At 41.3% G+C, this 23,152-nt stretch overlaps 1 protein-coding gene across 4 annotated transcripts in view; it reads left to right on the top strand.

The window, feature by feature from the left end:
• The window catches only part of LOC307029854 (C-myc promoter-binding protein-like), a 69,113-nt gene that overhangs the window by 30,324 nt on the left and 15,637 nt on the right, over positions 1–23,152 (top strand). For 3 of the 4 annotated variants that reach the window (XM_079665940.1, XM_079665941.1, XM_079665943.1), the window contains exons 11-22: positions 455–555; positions 1,564–1,779; positions 4,789–4,934; positions 5,172–5,210; positions 10,545–10,678; positions 11,782–11,914; positions 12,494–12,700; positions 12,823–12,951; positions 18,866–19,007; positions 20,801–20,920; positions 22,344–22,454; positions 22,734–22,883. In XM_079665940.1, coding sequence (XP_079522066.1) covers positions 455–555; positions 1,564–1,779; positions 4,789–4,934; positions 5,172–5,210; positions 10,545–10,678; positions 11,782–11,914; positions 12,494–12,700; positions 12,823–12,951; positions 18,866–19,007; positions 20,801–20,920; positions 22,344–22,454; positions 22,734–22,883 — 1,628 coding nt within the window. The remainder of the gene's footprint in view (positions 1–454; positions 556–1,563; positions 1,780–4,788; positions 4,935–5,171; positions 5,211–10,544; positions 10,679–11,781; positions 11,915–12,493; positions 12,701–12,822; positions 12,952–18,865; positions 19,008–20,800; positions 20,921–22,343; positions 22,455–22,733; positions 22,884–23,152) is intronic. The other variant, XM_079665942.1, reaches the window with a different exon arrangement.

Genomic DNA, 23,152 nt, shown 5'->3' with positions numbered 1-23,152 from the left:
TGATATCTGTAAAAGGACAGTTTTGGATACTCGGTTGCCTTCTCATGATGCAAATGAAGTGGGATCATAGTGTGAGGGATTAACCTCAGGGCATTAAGCCGCATATAGGCTGTACGGCTCTCTTAGTTTAGAGCTCAACATTGTTTCCTTTGCTGCATATTTTTTTCCAAACCACAAAACTGCCAGTTCATGAGTTCTAACTTTAGAGGCCAGACCATTTTCCTGGAGTCTAGGTGAGAATGGTTATTTTTCTAGTGTCAGGCTCGTTTTAATATGAAGAGAATGCATTTTTCTAAGGCCTCATGTAAGGTCAATTATGGTTCACATCATTTTTTCTTGCCTCATTACCAGTCAAACAGTGTTAGGGTGGTCTCCCCCCCGGCCCGCCCAATGTTCTTGTTGGTTTTGGCCTCTCAGTCTCTCCACAGCTCACTGTGTACTTCTCCTTTACCAGCAATGAAGATAAGCGAGCCCTCACGTGGAAGATCCTGCCAAAGAAAGCCTGTAAAAACCTGATGAATGTGCTGAGCAATCTCCACCAGCAGCTGGTCGACGGTGAGTTCTGATCTGATAAAACTAAAAAACATTAGAGCATCGGTACTCCTTCATGTATGGCAAAGTAAACTTTCAGCAACCTTTTCCATTCACCTGGTTTTCAGTTTGTGTTCAGTTCAATAAAAGGTTGCGGCTGTAGAAATAACTAGGTTGTCATTCCGTTGCATTCTCGGGAACAGGATACTTGAGGAACTACTGGAGGGACTTCTTTATTTTCCACTACAATTCAAATGGACCTAAAGGATGAACTGATGAGATTTTGGTAGCCACATATCAAAGGTCACTGTGACCTCAAAAGCAATTTTTTTGGCCGACTCAAAAATTGATATGCTAAGTATAACAATTTCACACAAATAACTTATAGGACAACATTATAAAGTGATTATTTAAAATGTAAAGTGACAGATCCTCACAGATAGTTTAAAGCTTTATTTATCATCTTTAGTTTCAGTCCATGCAATTTGTTCTCCATTCAAACTACTGTTCTGCTCTCCAATCCACTCATTGAAATATGAATAATCCCATAGTGTCTTTTAATTACTACTCTGTGGTGCTGATTGTATTTCTGCCAACTTTCTCTGCTCCTCTAAGAGCTTGCTCCCTAAGAGATCATGAAACCTGCTGCGTATCAAGCTGCAAATAAATGAATGTCTGATTCAGTGAAGTGAAAATCTACCCACTTTCTGATGGATATTGATAGGCCTGGCAGAGATTTGAGTGGAGACATTTAAGCCCCATGGACTTCGGAAAATCTCTGAAATCAACTTGAGTTTATTTTGTCTAATGATGTAAGCCTTATCCTTATTTGCTAATATGAATACTCACTTACTTAAAGCAGTGCTCTGGTGTAAGAACCTTCAATACAAATCCTTTGATCGTAAAGACTCCACCAAAATGCAAAAGATGGAACAGCAGCAAAAGTGATGATTCAACCATTATGTTGACATGTAGAGATTCTTTTACAGTTTGTAGTGATGGCAACTGATGTATTTCCTCTTCTGTCTTTAGGTCAGCAGCGTCCTGACGGGCTGCTGGAGCTGAGCATGAATGATTTAACAGAGTTGAGCTGTGGTAAGAGCCTCCACACGCTGGAGCTGGAGATCCAGGAAGCCTTTCTGCGCTTTATGGCGGCCATTTTGAAAGGCTACCGCTCATTCTTGCGACCAATCACCCAGGCACCTTCTGAGAAAGCGACGGACGCCAGCTCCCTCTTTGACCTGCAAGGTATCTGGAATAATGTCACTTTGACCACTTGTAACCAACACTTTGGGTCACTTAACGTAACCTCGGTTATTTGATAACCTGCAGTGCAGAGGAAACGGCATGCAAAGAAATGTATCTGCAAAATGATTCCCAACACAGTGTTTACTGACCACAGATGGTTTAAGCTTTACTGTTCTATTCCAGTAATCTGAAGGACTTGTTCTGTCAAGCAAAATAAAGCTAGTCCACAACAAACTCCTGCTTGGTAGAAATATTGGTTTGTAGTGAATAAACAATAGAAAGCCCATAATCACTGCATGATTTAGAAGCTTTGATTATAGTCATTCTAGCAAAAAATAATCAGAAGGAGTTTTGGCATGTTTTGACAGCTCTCCTTATGCACACAGATGATAATTGAATGTAGGAAGATGACTTGTAGTTCTAAGGTCAAGAATAAACTTTCATGCACAAGGACTTGACAAAACATTTCAACAGAAAGACATCTCCTTCGGAAAAGCTTTTTCTGATAATACTTGGAATAAAGGGGCCAATATATGTCAGTCATGTTTGGTGGTATAGCTCTGTATAAAATACAGTATAATGTCTGAATTGGCTCTACAGGCCTGCATCTCCTTGAGAAATATCACATCAGTCTTTTTTAAACATCTGGAATTCACTTAGAGCTTCTCATGTACCTCAGTTCCCGAGGGTCATGTCAAAGTTATTGGAGAAAAAACTGTGCTGATATTTACTTAAATAATCGAATGAGTTACTGATTTAAATGTTAAAATAGCTAAGGGGAGAAAAAACAGTTTGAAGTACAGGACATTGTAGACGGATCAAAAATATTTGAACCTTAATTATTTAGTTTGCTCCACTTTCATCATAATTTAGGCTTCAGCCACAACTATGAAGTTACTTTTACAGTCCATAATTAGTGCTTATGTATCTTTGAATACATAAACTAAAAACTGCGTCATATGTAGCTCCTTCCTCTCTACAGCTGGCCAGCTTCAGAGACAGATGGCGTTGTTTAATACATGAGTTCTCATAAATGTCCATCCTCAGCTCTCTCAAACACACACAGAAAGTGTTTGGGTAGGGAGATTTGAGGAGTTGTTGGATGTTCAAGGCTGCTGGCAGACTGAAGGTTAGTCGGTTAGCGCCGCAGCTGCTAAATGCTCCCGAGGCCCGTGTGTGGCCTCTGGATAGGAGCCCGTGAAAGCAGGGTGACATCACAGCTGAAATGAGTTAGGGAGAAATCACGGAGGATAGCTGTTGCCAAGGTCGTGTCCAGTGTGAGTTATATGATACAGCAAAAGGAATGGCTGCAGTACATTACATAATGACTGGAGGAAAGATGTAACTGCTGCTCGTGCATCATATGTATGAACTCCTGACCGTTTTTTCGGATCTATAACAACAAAATTACACGGGGTGTTAATGTGCCTGTGTAGATTTCCCTGCGGCCCCGTAAAAAACACAGTTTCCTCCATCATGTGATTTAAAGTGCTTTCAGTCGGACGGCTGTGACTTTATTAGTGTGTCATACAGATTGTGTCTGCAGTTTCTTTTAGCTTCACAAACTGTGGTTAATGTTGGTATAGGTGTGTGTGCATCTATTAGCGTCCAAGGTCAGAAATAATTAAAGGATGACAAAAAACGTAACTCAATACTGGACCTTCGGTGCTCAACAACTACGGTATGGGTTTTTTAGGTTTTTGTTGCCTTAATGAAATTATGAGTACCGGTATCTAAAAATGTCTACTGGGCTCCTCTGTTGATGTGTTTTAAACATCGTCATTAAGTTATCGAGCAGATGTTCACATTTAAACACATTACTGAAATGTGTTGTTGTCCACGTTGGCATAAAAGTTTTCAATTCTTAAAGTGAAATCTTAACCTTTTTAGAAAACAAATGCACAAAACCATTTCACCTCATGGTTTTGTGGTTTTAGAGCTTTCTCATTTAATGTAGAGATAATGTATATAACGTTTATAAGCCGATACTAAATGTCATTTGAGATGAGATGGTTTTGTCAACCAGTAATCATTAGTTATTTTTTCGGTTATCTGTTCTGTTTGTCTTTTTGAAATCCTTTACAATGTTAATTCTCAAATATGACTCAGATCTTGTTCAAAGGTTCATTGTAGTCAGTGTCGATGTTTAAAAATCTAGCACCGGGTCCTTGTGGGTTGTTGTTTTGGGGTCTCAAATGTTTTTTTCAGATTTAACTACATAATTGTGGCTGATTGCCATCATTATTTAACATTTACATATTATATTTACATATACATTTTTTACACTGTATTCAACTTACAGTGATTCCTTCCAAGAAAAGGAAAACTCTTTTTAACTCTTTGTATCTGCAATGTTTCAACCAGCAAATGTGAGAAAATTGTACCTACGTTTGACATTTTTTATAAATAATTCACTACTCAACCAATCATTTAAGCAATAAATAGGACATTAAGAGGAATCGCGAGAGTGTTTTTAGACTCTGCTGGCAGTAGGGACTCAGATCAGTTGATCGTCCAGCTGCCAGTGTCAGGACTAAAATATTTATCAGCTTCAGGAAGTGTTTCTCTGCAGCGTTGGCCGTCAGGGTTTGGCTTCCACCTCTTTGCTGTTGGCCAGTAGTCATCCATCCTGCTTTCAGTCTAAAACTATTGTCTGTTTGGCTGCTTTCAGGATCTGTGACGGAAGCCATCCACCACAATGTTGTACATCACAAATCAGCCATTAGACTAATGAAACGTGTTGGCTTCCCTTAGCAAACAAGACGAATAGAGGTTATATACACTAATGTATATATAAAGACCCTTCTATAGGACGATGGAGTTTTTAACCACAAAATCATACACATCTATACCTTTTTTTCAATAGATTAAAGTCGAAAAAAAAAAAATTGCTTCTACATTATAAATGATCTTTTAACCGGTCAGCACATTAGAAAAGAAAATAAGTCTCAGCAATGAAAGATACATTTTATTTGTAAAAAAGCTAACCTAACGTTTTTTTGTCCCCAGGGTTCTTAAAGAGCCGGGACCGCTCCCATCAGAAGTTCTACTCGCTGATGACCAAAACGCAAATGTTCATCCGATTTATTGAGGAATGTTCTTTCGTCAGCGACAAAGACGCCAGTCTGGCCTTCTTCGACGACTGTGTGGACAAAGTAAGTGTGTTGGTTAATCACACAGCACAAACTGCATATTTTTGGTTACATTCAACTTCTCACAAAAACCTTCAAATCAACAATAGCAGCTTCACCAGGCTGCTTTGCTTTGTGCTCCACTTATCATAGTATTAATACGTTCCACTCTTCTGTGTTACTTCACATATGATAAGCCGAACCGTTCCTTTCCCAATTTCCTGAGTTTCTCTTTCTCTTTCTGCCTCTGTTTGCGAGCAGCTCTACAATTCCGAGCGGAGTGCAGACAAAGCAGGCAAGGTAAGATTATAGTTATGTGGTTTTCAATTCTCACCTATCTCACCGTCTACATTTTGTCCTCAGATGGAGGATTTGTGCATGGTGCGTGGTCCAAGAGTTCCTCACGATCCAAGCTGTCACCCTCTTAGATCTTTCCATCTTTAATGAAAATCTGAATTTTCCCCATCTATATCAACTTGGCTGAGGCAGCAGTTTGTCTTGAAACTGCAGCTCCATAGAAAATCCTTGTGCAGTTTTCTGCAGAGATTTCTGCCCTAAATGTTTCACGACTGGCTAGAGTAAGGGCTTTTACCCCTTCAGTGGTTTGTGTAGAGCTAATGGAGCTTGAAAGTAGTTTATTTTTACATTCCCTGGACTCATATCCTTCAGAGTGACAGTATGAAAATCCTCGGTGTATCCTCTTTGCTGCTCTGGTAGCATTTGCGTTGTGTGACCTCATGTCCTCACGTGTGTGTGTGTGTGTGTGTGTGTGTGTGTGTGTGTGTGTGTGTGTGTGTGTGTGTGTGTGTGTGTGTGTGTGTGTGTGTGTGTGTGTGTGTGTGTGTGTGTGTGTGTGTGTGTGTGTGTGTGTGTGTGTGTGTGTGTGTGTGTGTGTGTGTGTGTGTGTGTGTGTGTGTGTGTGTGTGTGTGTGTGTGTGTGTGTGTGTGTGTGTGTGTGTGTGTGTGTGTGTGTGTGTGTGTGTGTGTGTGTGTGTGTGTGTGTGTGTGTGTGTGTGTGTGTGTGTGTGTGTGGCAGGCAGGGTTACATTTTATGTGTTTGCAGTCTTAAAGTCCACCCAGTCACTCGGTTCCTCAGGCACGTCTGTGGTTCTACAGGTGACGTTTGCAACAAACTCTGAAATAGACTCAGCTGTCCTACAGTTGTAATTGAGACGTAGCGGAAGTGAACGCAGAGGCCAGCATCCACAGCCTCCCCTGCTTGTGTGTCAGCTCCACGGGCCATTACATTCTCCAACTGTCTTTCCGCACTGTGCCTGGTATACATTATCTATACACACACACACACACACACACACACACACACACACACACACACACACACACACACACACACACACACACACACACACACACACACACACATATAAAAGGTTAAATTGTATTGATCGCTGAATAAAAACAGTTGAACAGGGGCAAGACCAACAGGGGAATATCAGACGTATCCTATAAATGAAAAATAAGTTGTATACATGGAGCTTTTTAAATAAAGTATAGAATACATCAATTGGAATAAAAAACTTTAACATTGACTTAAGTAAGGGTTATAATCAGAAAATAATGTTTCTGTATTGCTTCAAAGTTATCAAGCAGACACTGTTTAACTGAGCATCCGGGGGAGCTCCCTGTTAGATCTTAATGAACTGAATGTTGTTGTTGAGACACAAACAAGATGATCCTGTCCAACCTGTCTGCGTTTTTTGTTCTTCTGCTGTTTGAACCGACAGCAGAGACAATTGCTGCTGTTATCTTCACAGCTGTCTCCCTTCTCTGTGGAGCAGTGTAGGTTGTCTACAAAAAATGTAATGGTGGTACAAAAAGAACTCCTGCTAGCACACAGGTATAAATGACATCATATTCGCTATGTGGGGGCGGCTGCTGAACTCTGTCATCGTGCCTATATTATAATGAATTAGACAATCTGTTGTACCTCTGATGTGTTCTGGGTCTGTTTCCAGAACATCTCCATGATGAGGGACCCCATAGACCAGGGGTGGGCACCTTTTTCCTCTGAAGGGCCATTTACATTTTTACAACATCCTCCGAGGGCCGTACAAATTATTGAACTCAACCTCTGCTTAAAAAAACTAAAATCACAGCCCATTCATTTCCAGATGCTAATAACAACAATCCCCGGTACCGCTCTCTCTCTCTCTCGCTCAAACAAAATGCGCTCGTGCCACACACACACACACACACACACACACACACACACACACACACACACACACACACACACACACACACACACACACACACACACACACACAGCCGAGCTTGAATGACACACAAAGACCCAGAAGTAGTACTGTAATGTAGCATATTATTTTCGATGGCGTTATTGACTGTATGATCAGTATCACAGATGAACAGATCGCCACTGGGATTTCAACTAAAGACACAGCCACACAAAAACTGCGGTATGTGTACGGCTCCTTATGGGTACTGCAATTTTGTAAGTGCCAGAGCGGCTTTCCGGTGCTCTCCTTCAGCACTACACCCCTGCCAGACGAGACATATACCACTTTAGGCTTGTGCTGTGTTCAAGGAACCTGTCCTTGGCCAGGAAAAACAGGCAATCGCTTGTTTAAATCTTTTGCGGTCTAGATTTCTTTAATTATTTTTGTTGCGTGTGTTTATAAATGGCCTCAAGGGCCGTATCAACTGGTCTCGCGGACCGTATATGGCCCGGAGGTTCCCCACCCCTGCCATACAATTTAATGTTTTTTCTAAAAGACAGACACTTTTTATGACTCCTTCACTCGGACTGAGGTTATTATCTCACTTTTATTTTTATCAGACTGAATTATAGACTTTCAGCAAGTGCTTTCCTTCACTTCCTTCCGTACAAATAAAATCAGCGCTTGTAGCTCTAAAGCACTTCTCAATTTATGATGCTTCCCGGCATGACCCCTCATATTTTATATCCACCATAAAGTTGATCCTCCTGCTTTAAGATGCACTCGCTGTACAGAATGTCTGATCCTTCAGCCAACTGCAGTAAAACGTGTGCAGTAGCTCCAAATGTCAGTGATGATGTCTGTCGTCCATTGTGCTCACTGTATTTCATTTTGCCATCTTGAGGGCTTTTTTCTGGCACCGTTTCATAAAATCTGAGCACTTTTCAGACCATTAAGCAGCAATAACGTGTTGTCCTCTGGAGACGTTCTGCTTTCAACTTCACTTTGAATACATGTAATACTCTCTTGCCTTTTCAAAGGATTCAATACTACTAGAATGTCTGTATAGTAATATTGACAATGGAGAAAGAAAGCGTAAACATTTACTTAAGGAAGGGTTATGAAACTAGTAAAAGCCATGCCATTTACTTAAAGGGGACCTATCATGCAAAATGCGCTTTTGTACATCTTTTATACATGAATATGTGTCCCCGGTGTCAGGGAACTCACCAAGTGTCAGAAACACAGCCTACATGGGCAACTCTTCACCTTTCAGGGGAATGGGGGGTTGGGCCACAGCCGGCCATTGCCGCTCGAAAGTGCTGGAGACGCTGTAGTACATATGCCAGGCCTGTAGGTGGCGCTGTAGTCTGCCACAAAAGCAGCGAAGAAGACTTCTCACAGATTCAGCCCCTGCAAAAACAGGGCTAAAAAATAACAAATAGAGCGAAATGAGGCATGGCTGAAATGCATGATCTGTTTGGTATTTTGAAAAAAAACATGTTTTATATAGGTATAGCCCTACAATATATTATTCAGATAGCATTATAGGTCCACTTTAAGTAAAGTAATCATTATGCAGAATGGGCCATTTTAATTTATTACACTTTATTGTATCATATTTATTGATGAATTATCAACCGTTATTACTTTATTGTTGAAGCTGGTAAACGTAGGGCTTTTTTAAATTCCAATATTCTACGATTTAGTTTATGAATTTCACCAAGGGCTCAATATAGTGTTATCAATCATCAGAATGTACTTGTGGATTATCTTTTGTAATATTAATATAAATCTGCAAAGTAACTAAAGGTAATAAAGGATTAAAAAACGAATATAAATAAAATATATTTGCCGCTGTGTTGAAGTGACATAAAGTTATACATAATCAGAAGTGGAAATACTTTATTAAAGTACCTCACAATTGTACAATATTTATTTAAATATACTTAGTCACTCTCCACTACTGTATATTGATCAGTTGGTCATTCAGAGCTGGATTACAGTAACTGATCTGTTGTAGTTGCTGTATAAAAGTAATAATAAAAGTAATAATAATATATAGATCCACAGGACATCTTACTGTCATGAGTCTTTTTTTTGCTTCTCTGTACAAAAGCAGATATCAGCAGCAGAACAAGCGTGCTGCTCACACACTGGCACAGCTCCCTCGAGGTGCAGATTGAAATGTATGGAGCTGACACACAGTGACTGGACAAGTGACCTATTGATCCCTCCATATAAATCCTCCTTGTGATGTTTAGATTCTCACAGCTTCTGACATGTCTGCTCTCCCTTTACTTTAAATCAATCAAACCCTGTTATTCCCTCACACGTAAAAATCCACACAACGATATCTATTGATAATGGCTTATTTTAATTTATAGTTTGGCTCCCCATGATTCTCTTTTAAGATAACTTATATCTGATGTTTTACTGATTCCGTTGCCAAAATGATGGGACCCTCAATGTTGTATCAAGGCGCCCTATTGTGCTTTTTGTTTCCTCCAGAGGGAGTTTCTATCCCACACACTCCCCCCCTTGAAACACCTCCATTGGAGTCCTTTGTTTTCTTTCTCAACATAGTGACATCACTATGTACAACACTCGCGCTTCTATTGGGTAGCGCTCCCACACATTGTAAGGCGCTGGTTTCAGGCAGAGTTGTGAAAAGAGACTCATACAGGCAGTATGAGAAAAATAAATACCTTTTTGAACATTAAGGCATGGAAACATGTCAAAGTAGAGGCACAAAAATAGGCCTCTTTATAGTATTGTCTGCTATACTAGAAAGACACTTTTGGAGTGTTTCTCTTCACAACCAGTGACATTTTCTCAAACAAGGAGTAGCAATAGTGGCAAAGTCTGCTGCAATAAACATTTGATGGGTAATGTTGCTTTAAATACCTACAGTGCAGTATGTGTTTTCTGCAGTACATGCTACCTTCTGATTTACATTTGACAGTGCTGGATAATATGGACATCTGTTAAAGTGTAACATAATTAATTGTATATGATTTGCAATACTATTGCACTGTAAGAGAAAAGTGGAGGAAATAGGGGCTAGTGTCGTTGTTGTGTGTATGTGTGGGCTGCAGAGTGAGTTTATAAACTAGAGTATAGGAAGAAAAAGGGAAGCATCAACTAGGTCACCTGCTGTCATGCTCCCTCAGCTCTCCCAGTCACTCAGTCTGTCGAAATCCTGCTATCAGGGTGACGGATACAAAGCTGTTCTAAAATGATGTGTCAGTAAAGAAAAGAAGTATTTTCAGAAAGGTGAATCAGTCTGTGTTAGTCCACATACCCTCCATGCAGACACTGAAATATGTATTACAGGGCATAATGTTAAGCTCTGTGTTTGCCTCAGCTCTGTTGATGAAGGGTCCCGGTGCCAGCGCTCAGACGCCTTTTCATGTTTTTGCGCTCTGCTCTGCAGGTGGACGCTGACAGGCCGGAGGAGAGCCGGCTGATAGAGATTGATGAGTCTCAGCGCAGCGAGCACACAGTCTTCATCACGCCTCCAGAGCTGCCCCCCCTGCCTGAGGGGGAGGAACATCCACTCTGCTACAGGTGAGAACTCTACCATTAGCACACACTTCAACTCTTACAGGGGATACATATAACATTTCTCAGTGGCTGAAGTACATTTACTCAAGTACTTAAGTAAGATTTGTAGGTTCTGTACTCGAGTATTCCTCATGTTGTGCTTCATTTTATAATGCATCACTTATTATAAGTAACATGATATATATATTCTACTAAAATGTGCATTTCTACCTAATATAATGTTTTGTACGTTAAGTATGATTTAATGCTGATACTCTTATATACTCAAGTCAAATTCAGTGAATATTTCTAAACTGTTATTGTGTAAAATGTTATTTTTATTTATGTAAAATGTTTTCGTCTTCTGGTTTTTCTTTAGTTTTTTTATGTTTAGGATTTTTTCTTTGTTGACCTGGTGCAACTAAGCTTTAACAGATGAAAAACCAAAATGATTATTTTTATGATTATTATTATTAGATCGACCTGTCACATGAATCATGTGCAAAGCCTGTGATTTAATTATTCATCAGGCTCATTTTATTTATTAGACAAGTTGTAAACGTGCTGATTTTAGTTTCAATCAATCAATCAAAGTTTATTTATATAGCCCAATATCACACATTTGGCTCAGTGGATGTTACAGTTTGTACAGAATATGAATACGAATACTATATGACACCTAAGTTTCATCTCCCTGCATAAAACCAACTGAATACAGCAGGAGAAAAACAAAACACAATAATACTTTGCTTTGATGGTCTCTGATTAAATACCAGCAGGAGTCCAGCTCCCTCGCTGCGACCAAAATCTGATCGCTGCTGCTGGACTGTGTGGCTCTGTATATATGCTATTTGTGTTCTGTATTCATTTCGCACTAAATAATTTATTCCAAAGAGTATTCAGAACCACTTAAGTTAAGCTCCCCTAATAATCCATAATGACCAACAGCTTTCCAGAATATATAATAAGATCTCTTTGAAGATAATTACAAGCAGACTGTTTTTATGATCACTATAACCCCGAAAGGAATCTTTTGTTGTTAGACAAATGGGTTAGACATAGTTTTTATTCTCATAGACAAATCTGTGCCTGCTGTCATTAATGTGTGAATGTATGTTCTCCATCAGGTACGATGGCTTCCCAGTGTTAACTCTTGACCTGTTTGACCCTGTGGAGGGCCTGCGGACCCCCTCCTCCCGCCTCACTGCCAAGCAAAGCTGTCCCACTAGCCCTGCCCCCATGTTCAGACGCACCAAGCAGGTCAGCGCCGCAGTAACTCACTCTCTCAATGATTTATTGACTTTGGCTCGTGATCTTCCGCAGGGTTACCTGACATTTGAGAATCAAGCATAAATAGACAAGTACCTTGATCAGAACCAAAAATCTTTATTTATCCCAAGGATATTTAGGTTTCATGATAGTTGATCCATTTTAGAATGAAATAAATAAAGAAACTAAAGGTATTTAAATAAACATAAGAAGTTAAAGTTAAATGTTCAATAAAACATGGACAAAAGTATATGATATAAGAAGTTACATAACATTTGTGAACACTGTATGAAGAAAATATATAAAAGTATAATAGAATACATACAGTGGCGTTTTAGTATTAATAAAATATAAGTGCTTAATTTCACAGCTTAAAGAGTTAATCAGTCTACACTAGAAAATAAAACAACAAGCTTAGGAAGTAGTGGTAAGAAAATTCATATTATTCTCTAGATACTTGTCGAAGATTTAGAAATACATTACATTTTGGATAAGCATTGTCTTTAACACATATCCATGAGCCAGATCTGTACAATATATTATTTCCCTCACCGTCCTCTTCATCCACAGGAGATCAAAACAGCCCAGAAGATAGCCAAGAAGTACTCGTCCATCCCTCAGCTGTGGTCCAAGTGCCTGCTCCGTCACTGCTACGGCCTGTGGTTCATCTGCCTGCCAGCGTACGTCAAGGTGTGCCACTCCAAGGTTCGGGCGCTGCGCACGGCCTACGACGTCCTCAGGAAGATGCAGGCTAAGAAACTGCAGCCACCTGATGAGGTGCCACCAGATTTGTACTATTTCTGGCAGTTACAACAGTCTTTGCACTCATTTTAAATCAACACTTTTGTTGAGGGTCTATTTGTTGAGGTTTATTTCTCCCTGTCTAAACAATCTTTCAGGTCTGTTACCGGGTGCTGATGCAGCTGTGTGGACAGTACGGCCAACCTGTCCTGGCAGTCAGGGTCCTCTTTGAGATGAAGAAGGCCGGAGTTCACCCCAACGCAATCACCTATGGCTACTACAACAAGGTACAGAATACGCTTCTATTGACCATTATAAAGCCTAAATTAAAATCGGTGTTATGTTAAAGGGCCCTTTTATGCTGTTGTGGGTTTTCCCTTACCTGTAGTTTGTTATATAGGTTTTTGTGCATGTAAATGGTCTAGAAAGGCTGAAATCTCAAAGTTCACTCCAGAGGTAGTCTCCCTCCCCCCCCGCCTGAAACGCCTCCATTGGACTCCTTTATTAACGTCTGTAATATAGTGATATCACCATGTAACACTTGCACTTCTATTGCTCCAACAAATTGTACGTGATAGGTTAAGGGGCGGGACATCTCTATGCGATTGACCAATCGCAAACGATCTGGCCAGCTCTGGTTTCAGACAGAGGGTGAAAAGAGGTTCTGCAGCACAGACATTGAGAAAAGTAAAGCTCTTTTTAAACATTAAAGCATGCAAACATGTCACAGGCTCAAATATGAACCTGAAATTTAGCATAAAAGGGCAGCTTGAATATGGCAGTTGAGTTCGATATTTCATTTTTACAAAAGAGTGTCCTTGGATATAAAAGTGGATATAGAGAGCACATGACTCATACCGACCCAGAGCAGGGTCTCACAGGCGCTGATATAAACATATTGGCACTGGGAGTCCCACATGCTATACTGTTGGCCTGGGTGTGGTGTTCCTGATGTGGGTGTGTTCATAATATTCTGCTGATTCGGCTGCAAGTTTGACAAATGTGTGAACACAATCATGACAGCCAAATCTCTAGGAAGACTGTTTAGGTGTCTACTGCTTTACCATCAGTCGTGATGGATGACAATACAGACTTGGTAAGAGCAATACAATTAAATAAATATCAGGAGAATTGGCTTCTGTACAAATCGTGTTATAGTGACAGGCTGCCACATCAGAAAAAAGCTCATTGTAGGCATTATATTATATTGTGATTCAGAAAGAAATGTCAAAATATGATAAAGTCGATAAAAAAATGCAGAGACATAGGAGTTTTTCAAATAAAATGACCTCTTAAGACCCTCATCAAATTCAGTTTCTCAAAAAATATGTTGACTATTCATTTATGATTTATATATATATATACCCCCCATAACATCTCCATATTATTACACTTCGTAGCTTAGTTACATTACATTACATTGCATTTAGCTGATGCTTTTATCCAGAGCGACTTACAGTAAGTGCATTCGACCAAGAAGATACAATCTTGAAGAAAAAATAATCATATAGTACATCAGGTTTCATAGAGCTAAAACATTTCAAGTGCTACTCAACTGGCTTTAGATAAGCCAGTCCTTTTATTAGTATATAAATGCTCTGTTAGCAGTTCTTTGTTAATAGTTCTATCGCTCGAAGTGGAGTCGAAAGAGATGAGTTTTCAGTCTGCAACGGAAGATGTGCAAGCTATCTGCTGTCCTGATGTCAATGGGGAGTTCATTCCACCATTTTGGAGCCAGGATAGCAAACCCACGTGTTTTTGCTGATGGGAACTTGGGTCCCCCTCGCAGTGAGGGTGCAGCGAGCTGTTTGTCCGATGCAGAGCGGAGTGCACATGCTGGGGTGTACGGTTTAACCATGTCCTGGATGTTGGAAGGGCCAGATCCATTCGCAGCATGGTACGCAAGTACCAGTGTCTTGAAGTGTCTTGAAGTGTCAGTGTCATTTACTGGAAGCCAATCCATTCCACTTTATTTATATAGCACATATTAAAACAGAGGGTTTTACCGAAGTGCTTCACAGCAGACATAACATTATAATAAAATATAAGATTACAATAATAGATAAAAGGCACACATAAGAATAGATAGAAAGGCATACATAAGAATAGATAAAAAGGCACATAAGGGCTATGGACAGACAAATAAAAGCATAAGAATCGATAAAACATAGCTCAAACTGACTCGAAAGCGAGGAAAAAGAGGTGGGTCTTCAGGCGGGACTTAAACGTTTGAAGGGTGGGCGACAATTTGACATGGGGGGGCAGGTCGTTCCAGAGCCTGGGGGCTACCGCTGAGAAGGCTAGGTCTCCCCTGGTCTTTTTCCTAGTTTTTGGGACTACCAGCAGCAGCTGATCAGCCGACCTCAAAGCCCTTGAGGGGGTGTACACCTGTAGAAGGTCTGAGATGTACTGAGGAGCCAGCCCATTAAGCGATTTAAAAACAAACAATACAATCTTAAAATTAACTCTAAAATGTGTAAGGGAAACGTCTGTGTAGCAATGCAGTAGGAGTCACCGACTCAGGAAAGAGACACTGGAAGAGCAGGAGCTTTGATGTCAAACACTGATGGTTTATTTGGAGCTTCGGCCGGAGAATTCACATCACAAGTCCAAGAGCCAGAGTTTCTGACTTCACGGTAGAGTTGCCACGTCAATTCTGAAGAACTCTACTCCAGACCCATGTATTTAGCTAGTTCAGAGAGAATAATCAACATGCTGCATAACAAGATAGAATCATAACACCTCTATCAGCTGACGCCAACAGGCAGGAACAGGGAGACAGAACAGTGACACTGAGAGCACAGCAGCCAAGGTTACAGGTGCCTGTGCTCAGTCAGGACAGTTTGAACTGATAAACTGGGTCAAAGTTATGGACCTTGGAAAATATTTCCCCAACAAAATGGACAGGAAACCAGTGGAGGGAAGCCAGAATTGGTGTGATGTGTTCATGCTTGCTTGTTCCTGTAAGCAGCCGAGCCGCAGCGTTTTGTACCAGCTGCAGGCGTGCCAGCGAGGTCTTGTTTAGGCCGGCATAAAGTGCATTACAGTAATCTAGATGCGTAGAAACAAAGGCATGAATGACACGCTCAAAGTCTAAAAAGGATAAAACTGGTTGAATTTTGGACAGGAGCCTCAAGTGATAAAAACTGGACTTAACCACTGAGTTGATCTGTTTATCCAATTTAAAAGCACCGTCAATTTTGACGCCCAGATTTGTGACCATGGGTTTTGCATACGGTTGCAGGGAACCCAGGTCAATGGAAGGGACATCACAATTTGGTCCAAATACAATGACCTCCGTTTTGCTCTCATTTATATTTAAAAAGTTTAGCGCCATCCAGGCCTTTATGTCATTAAGACAGTCAAGCAGGGGCATCAGAGAGCTGGTGTTTTGCTTTTTTAGGGGAAGGTATATTTGGGAGTCGTCCGCATAAAGGTGGTAGGAAACGCCATGTTTTCTAAAAATTAGTCCAAGGGGGAGAAGGTATAAGGAAAATAAAATGGGCCCCAAAATAGAACCTTGGGGAACTCCACAGGATAGGGGGGCAGAAGAAGATGCAAATTCACCAAGTCTAACAGAGAAACGTATCTGGGACAGATAGGACCTGAAACACTCTAAGGCAGTGCCCCTGATACCCACACAGTGCTCAAGACGAGAGATAAGGATGGAGTGGTCAATCGTATCAAAGGCAGCTGTGAGGTCTAATAGCATAAGGATGGCAGAGTCACCAGAGTCTGTAGTGACCAGGAGGTCATTGAACACTCTTAGAAGGGCAGAATCAGTACTGTGAAGCGCTTTAAAACCGGATTGAAAAATATCAAAAATATTGTGTGCATGTAAAAAAGACTGCAGCTGTAAGAGTACGGTTTTCCCCAATATTTTTGAAATAAAAGGAAGCTTCGAGATGGGTCTGTAATTTGAGAAGACAGAAGTGTCCATATTTGTTTTTTTTAACAGGGGTGCCACAACCGCTTGTTTAAAAATAAACTGGCACAGAACCGGACTCTAGGCTGCTATTTATAATTTTATGGACATTAGATCCAATAGTGTCCCGTATCTCTTTTAAAAAGTCGAGGAGGGACTGGGTCTGTGGGACAAGATGAGAGTTTTAATTTAGCAACAATGTCACTAAGAGATGACAACGACACAGGTCCAAACTGCTGGAAGACAGCAGTGCATGTGATGTCAATGGAGGGGTCAAAAGAGGGTGGTGAGATACTGGCTCTAATAGCCAGTGAAGGGAGCAGAGGAGCGCTGTGGTGTGGGAACATTTTGGAAGGTTGAAGACCAGATGAGCAGCTGCATTCTGGATGAGCTGCAGAGGTCGGATGGCACATGCAGGTAGACCAGCCAGGAGGGAGTTGCAGTAGTCTAGGCGTGAGATGACGAGAGCCTGGACCAGAAGTTGCGTCGCTTTCTGGGTCAGCTGGGGACGTATCCTCCTGATGTTGTAAAGTGTGTATCTGCAGCAGCGGGTTGTAGCAGCGATGTTTGCAGTGAAGGACAGTTTGTTATCTAGGGTCACACCCAGATTCCTTGCAGTCTGAGTCGGGGAAACAACAGAGGGGCCGATGTTGATTGTTAGGTCAAGAGTGGGACAATCTTTACCCGGAAAGAAAAGCAGTTCAGTCTTGTTAAGGTTGAGCTTGAGGTGATGAGCAGACATCCACCGAGAGATGTCTGCTGGACAAGCAGTGATGCGTGCGACGACCTGGGTCCCCTGTAGTTAATTGACAAGCGTCGGACTCGGACCCTCTTCAAGTTACCCTGTAGGTGCGGTCTTTGAGGTATGAGGTGAGGAGGGAAAGTGCAGTGCCTGAAACTCCAAGTTCTTGGAGAGTGCGAAGGAGGATCTGATGGTTCACCGTGTCGAATGCAGCAGACAGGTCCAAAAGGATGATGACAGAGGAGAGGGAGGCTGCTTTAGCCGTGTGCAGTTCCTCAGAGACAGCGAGGAGAGCAGTTTCTGTGGAGTGACCTGCCTTGAAACCAGACTGGTGCGGATCCAGAAGGTTGTTCTGATGGAGATAACAGGAGAGCTGTTTAAAGACAGCGCGTTCAAGTGTTTTAGACAGGAACGGGAGGAGAGAGACAGGCCTGTAGTTTATAACATCAGATGGGTTGAGAGTGGGTTTCTTTAGGAGAGGGTTTACTCTTGCCCTCCTTGAGACTGTTTGGAAAGTGACCAGAAGTTAGAGAAGTGTTGATGAAATGGGTGAGAAACGGTAGAATATCAGGAGCGATAGTCTGAAGGAGGTTTGACCTAATAATTACCTAATAATTACCTAATAATTATCAAAATGGGGTATTCTTGATCAGCCAATATACTGGTCTCTTAGGACTGTGCAGATTAACAAAAACGGGATTTTGTTACTTTAACAAAGTGCCAGGCTAGCCGTTTCCACCTGTTTTCATGCTAAGCTAACTTCTCCCTGCTTTAGCTTCATATGTAATAGTACGAGTGCTATCAACCTTTATATTTAATCCCAGCAAGAAATGTAATCAGTGCATTTTCCATTGACAAATAAACAGAATAAGAAAGCACTCCCAGTACAATACAGTCCTCTCCTAAATAAATAGTGGGGCTTTGACCAGATGTCTGTGCTTTGGTTGTAAGCTCTGCAGGGGTACTGCCACTTTTATTTGGCCCAAATCCTGAGAGGCTTCACAGAGGAGCAGCCAGCGTAATAAAAGCAGTTCTGCTCAATGGCATACCAGTGGTGTTTTTTTCTCAGGGGGCTTCTGAAGTGTATTTTAGGAGCAAACAGAGACTGTCGAACGTGACTCGGCCACCAACAGCTGCAGTTTTTTTTCTGAAGTTGAGAGAGAGTGTGCTGAAGTTCAGGCCTTTGATTTAGATATTATTCAAGATATTTATATCAAACAGGGGTCAGGTCAGTTTTAGTGCAATGTTGGGTTGAAATCGAATGAGTGAGCTCTTATCTTTACACAAAAATAATTTAATGAGAATATAAGAACATTTCATGGTGGAAGGTATTCGCAAAAAGAACCATCCATAAATGTATAATTTAATTTAAAATGATTTGATTCCATTGATGCTACAAGAAAATGCAATCAGGGGCATTTAAAATAAATCTGTCAGCGATCCTTTATTCTTCTAAATTTGATCTCCTCCCCCTTTTTAATTGTCTCCCTTCTCCTCCTCCTCCACCTCTGTGTCTCTGTTGTCCTGGGTCCAGGCGGTGTTGGAGAGCACGTGGCCCTCCAGCACCAGAGGAGGGTACTTCCTGTGGATGAAGCTGAGAAATGTAGTTCTGGGAGTGGCCCAGTTCAAACAGGCCCTACGACGACAGGCTGCCCACACACAGAGTCCTCTGTCAGGTACAGTAACAGCCAACCAGAACACTTGCACGTCTGTGAAAACAAACAATATTGTTGTCTCACTAAACTGTTTCTGCACCGGCCTGCAATGATGCTGCAAGCTTGACATACAGTATATCTGAAAGACCTTACACTTTTATTTAATGCTCACAGTTTGTTAATGTGGTCCAGACGGATTCAAAGAGAATCTTAATACTTCGTTTTAACTTCAACAATACACTGCAAACCGTTATAAAAATAATCTGATTGCACAATCAAAGGACCAAATGTATTTCTCATTCAAAATGTTAAGAATTTACTTCATTGAGTTAATATATTTGTTTTTTTCATTAGGCTTTCATTAGGCTATCTACATGTCAACGCATGTATAAACCCATCTTACAGATAAGCTAAAGTCTTAATGAGGCGCACACCAGATAAGTTCTTAACAAAACAAGCTGAATATTTCAGTTCAGATTGTCCTAATCATGAGTTTATTATGTTTTTCTCAACAAGCGCTAAGAACCAATAATAATAATTATATGCAACGATCCGTCATTTAATCCATAATGCCTTACGATTCGTGCTTCTTCTCTAGTTCAGAAAGTTTGATAACCAGGACAGTCAACTGCAATGGCCAAGCAAAAATGATTACATAACAAATAATATTGCAAGGTAGTATTGGCTTGATTGAATTATTGAAAATATCCGGGGGGGAAAAACATATCACTTAGACTCGTTATCAGTAGTAATTACTGATTCAGTATAATATATATGTAGATTATGATAAGTAATTACAGAAAAATTTGGTTATAACATTATAAACAATACACATTTCGACGACAAATGCATTTTCAAATACATCTCAACCATGTTAACGAACTACCCAGCATTCCTAAGAAATGAATACCTGACAAGCAGAGTTGTACAGATACAAGCACAACCAGCTCAACATGTGTGATTTAACTCCCCTGCATGTCAGTGAACACCTGCACAGCCGGTGCATGCTAATCCCAGTCCCTGCTAATCCCTGCTTTTTAAAGATACTCCCTGTATCCACGCGTAAGCATTGTGTTCCTCAGATGAGTTCAGATGAGTTCAGTGCTGACTCAAAGAGACAAATTCTCCTGGGGTAACACACACATCTATACACACTCGCACACAACCAGGAGACACAAGCCAGCGTATCACTCCACTCCTGCCAACCTTAGCTGTATAATTACAGTGAATGTCACCCACAGATCATTAAACTCTCCTTCAGTGACATTAAAGGTGAAAACAACGTTTCCATTAATCGCACTGGAAATATCCTGAAAATAAGTGTCATTTGGTATTTATCATAGAAAGAGAACCTGCTGCAGTTGTTGAATACAATGTGCTAAATTGTAAACAGGGTCTCCTTTATAAGACTGCTATCATCTGGACCCTAAAAAACAAAACATTTTAAATTCAGTAAATATTCATTTATTATTTGAAAATGTATTTTCTGTATATTTAAAATGATGTACACACATTCTTGTAGAGACGTGTTAAAGTACATATTTATCTCATCCGTTGTGCATTCATTAAAAATACTCTTTACTTTGCATTCTGAGTTCATTGTAATTGCAGTGTAACATTAAATCAGCCTTTAGTTTCCCTATATTTAGAACCAATTTAAATCTCCACCAAAATACAGTTTCTTCAAGAGATTAGACAAAGGCTAATCTGGTGTCCGAGTCTCTGTCTTCTAAACATTTAACATTTAAAAGTAGTAGAGTTGTGGAGCAGTAATGGCGCCCGGCTTCCTGTAACGCCTTGTTGTCTTTGGGCAGATGGCAGCGACCTGGACGCTGTGAGTCACGGCAGCCTGGATAGTTCTGCCGACACTAACCTGGGCCCCTTCGCCTCTGACTCGGCCAAAGTAGACCCCATTGACGATAAATCTAGCACAGGTACACTCAACACGCCGGCTGCGCCACTCAATCTAAGGCAGCCATCTTGTTCTACATCTTGTTCTTCTCTCTCAATGACATTTTTATTTATTTTTATTTTTTATCCTTCATTTGTCCCACTCACCGACCGGTCTCTTCCTCATTTACCCTCTTCCTCCTGAACCTCCTTCCCCTCTGCTGCCTGTTTTTCTTCCACCTTCTTTACATCCATGTTTCTCCCTCGCTGTGCTCTGTACCCTAACCCCGCCCTTCACTCTGGCCCTGCCTGTGTTGCCCTTGCATGCAGTCGGCCGGGGGGGCGGCAGCGTGGGCGCCAGGGCCCCGGTGGCGCACTCACACTGGGGGGGCTCTGAGCTCAGAGAAGCCACCCACCACCCAGGTAATCCGCTCTGTCAGTCTGCATGTCTCTCTCTCTGGTTTCTCTGCCTCATCTCACTTGACCTGTTTTATTTTTCATCGTCAAACCTTTCTCTGCCGTCTCGCCTCCTCTTCCTGTCATATCTCTCCGGCACACTCTGCTACTCATCGCTCTTTCTCTCTCACTCCTCCTTTCACCACTGAGTGATGTGTCATTGCCAATTATGGCGAGTAATTACCCAGTCACATTCTTTTTGATTACGGTAATAGTTTTAATCATGGAGCTGGCACCTCAGCAGGAGACTTCTCCTCGTGTGCAGAAGTCTGAACCGCAGCTCATCAGAAGGGAAGCACCGTGATCATGGTTATTTATTTTCTCCGCCATCAGTCGATCGATGCTGCCAAGCTGTGCAGCCTCATGCTTTATTTAGAGGTGAAGGTTCATGGGAAAGATGAAAAAGGAGAACAAAATCATCAGACAGCTGGTTGCCTGGAGACCCCGAGTTTTAGAAGCAGATGGGAGAGTCAGCCTGGAGAGCGGCACGTTTTTTCACGTCAAGTCTTAACAGTAAAATTCATTAGCAGCTGTGAAACTGCAGTCACTTTCCCGACAGTAACTGTGGATCTCTGCATGCCCTGAGGAGGATTATCTTTATTCATCACAGCTTAGCTGCTTTTCTCCTCTCCTCTCACCACCGCAAGAGTGATGAGCCTCCCACAAATGAGGAGATGAAAGGGAAGAAATGCCTCTCTAGGTTTCCCACTTATGTATGATTCATTCACTTCGCATACAAATGCTGTAAAGCCACAATAGGTTCACTTTTTGACACCAAAAAGCACTGGATTTCAGTAGATACTGTGAAATGAAAGGCCCTCAAGCCAATAATGAGAGTGGTGTCATGTACAGTGTTGTTAAAGTGCCGCTATTTCCAGAGAGTAACTTTTGCCTCTGCTTAGATTTTCCATTTAGCATATTTCTGCGATCTTGTGGGATAACATCACAGACTTTAGTGCCTTTTCATATCCCTCTCATCTGATTTCATACGTGTCTTTCTCTGTTCTCTAGGGGATCAATCGGATCTGGGTTATAACTCACTGTCCAAGGAAGAGGTCCGGAGAGGAGACCCCGGCGCTCCGGACTCCAAAGATGACAAGAAGGAGAGCGACTGCAGCTCCTGTCAGTAGTCTGTCTGATCTGATACCACCTGATATTTCTGTCTACTGTACCTTCTAAGAAAATCATCTCACACGAGAGATTTCCCCTTCCTCTGCCTTGATCTTTCTCCCTCAGAGATGATTCTTTTTTTGTGTGGTTCTCAACATCAAAGCATTGCAGTCGTGTGTTTTCCTTCCATGGAATTGTTTCTTTCTTTTAAAGAACAGTGGTGTGATTCAAGCTGTGCTTTACTGTAAAAAAACAAGACTGATTTATAAATTGTAATTTCTGTGTTGGCAGTGTCAGAGACAGAGAGCGCCAAGGGGAGCAAAGACTGCCTCCCTCAGCTGGACATGGAGCTCCACTCGTCCTTCAAACCCCGCGGCATTGTGCGCAGCAGCTATCCGTATGACGAAGCCTCCTGTAAGCCCAAGAGCTCCGTCAGCGCGGGTAATCCAAGTGTCATCTTTGTCGGAAGTCTTCTCAATAACTTAATTATACTGTTGGTGTTTGTTATTGCAACCTGTTTAGATGAATTCAATACCCATAAGGCTCAGCTCATGTTGACACATGAAAGAATCAGATCTTTAGTATGTAGTAGTATTTTTGAAAGAGATTCACTGTATGTATCCTATCTTTACATTCGGCCTGTCGTTGGCAGCCCATTCCAGCAGAATTTGAGGCTCATTATTTACTTTCTTATTAATAAAATGTTTCTT

Source organism: Notothenia rossii, assembly GCF_949606895.1.
Source record: "Notothenia rossii genome assembly, chromosome: 2".
Lineage (NCBI taxonomy): Eukaryota > Metazoa > Chordata > Actinopteri > Perciformes > Nototheniidae > Notothenia > Notothenia rossii.
Note: the sequence above shows the minus strand (reverse complement) of the source record. Positions and strands in the feature narration are given on the sequence as shown.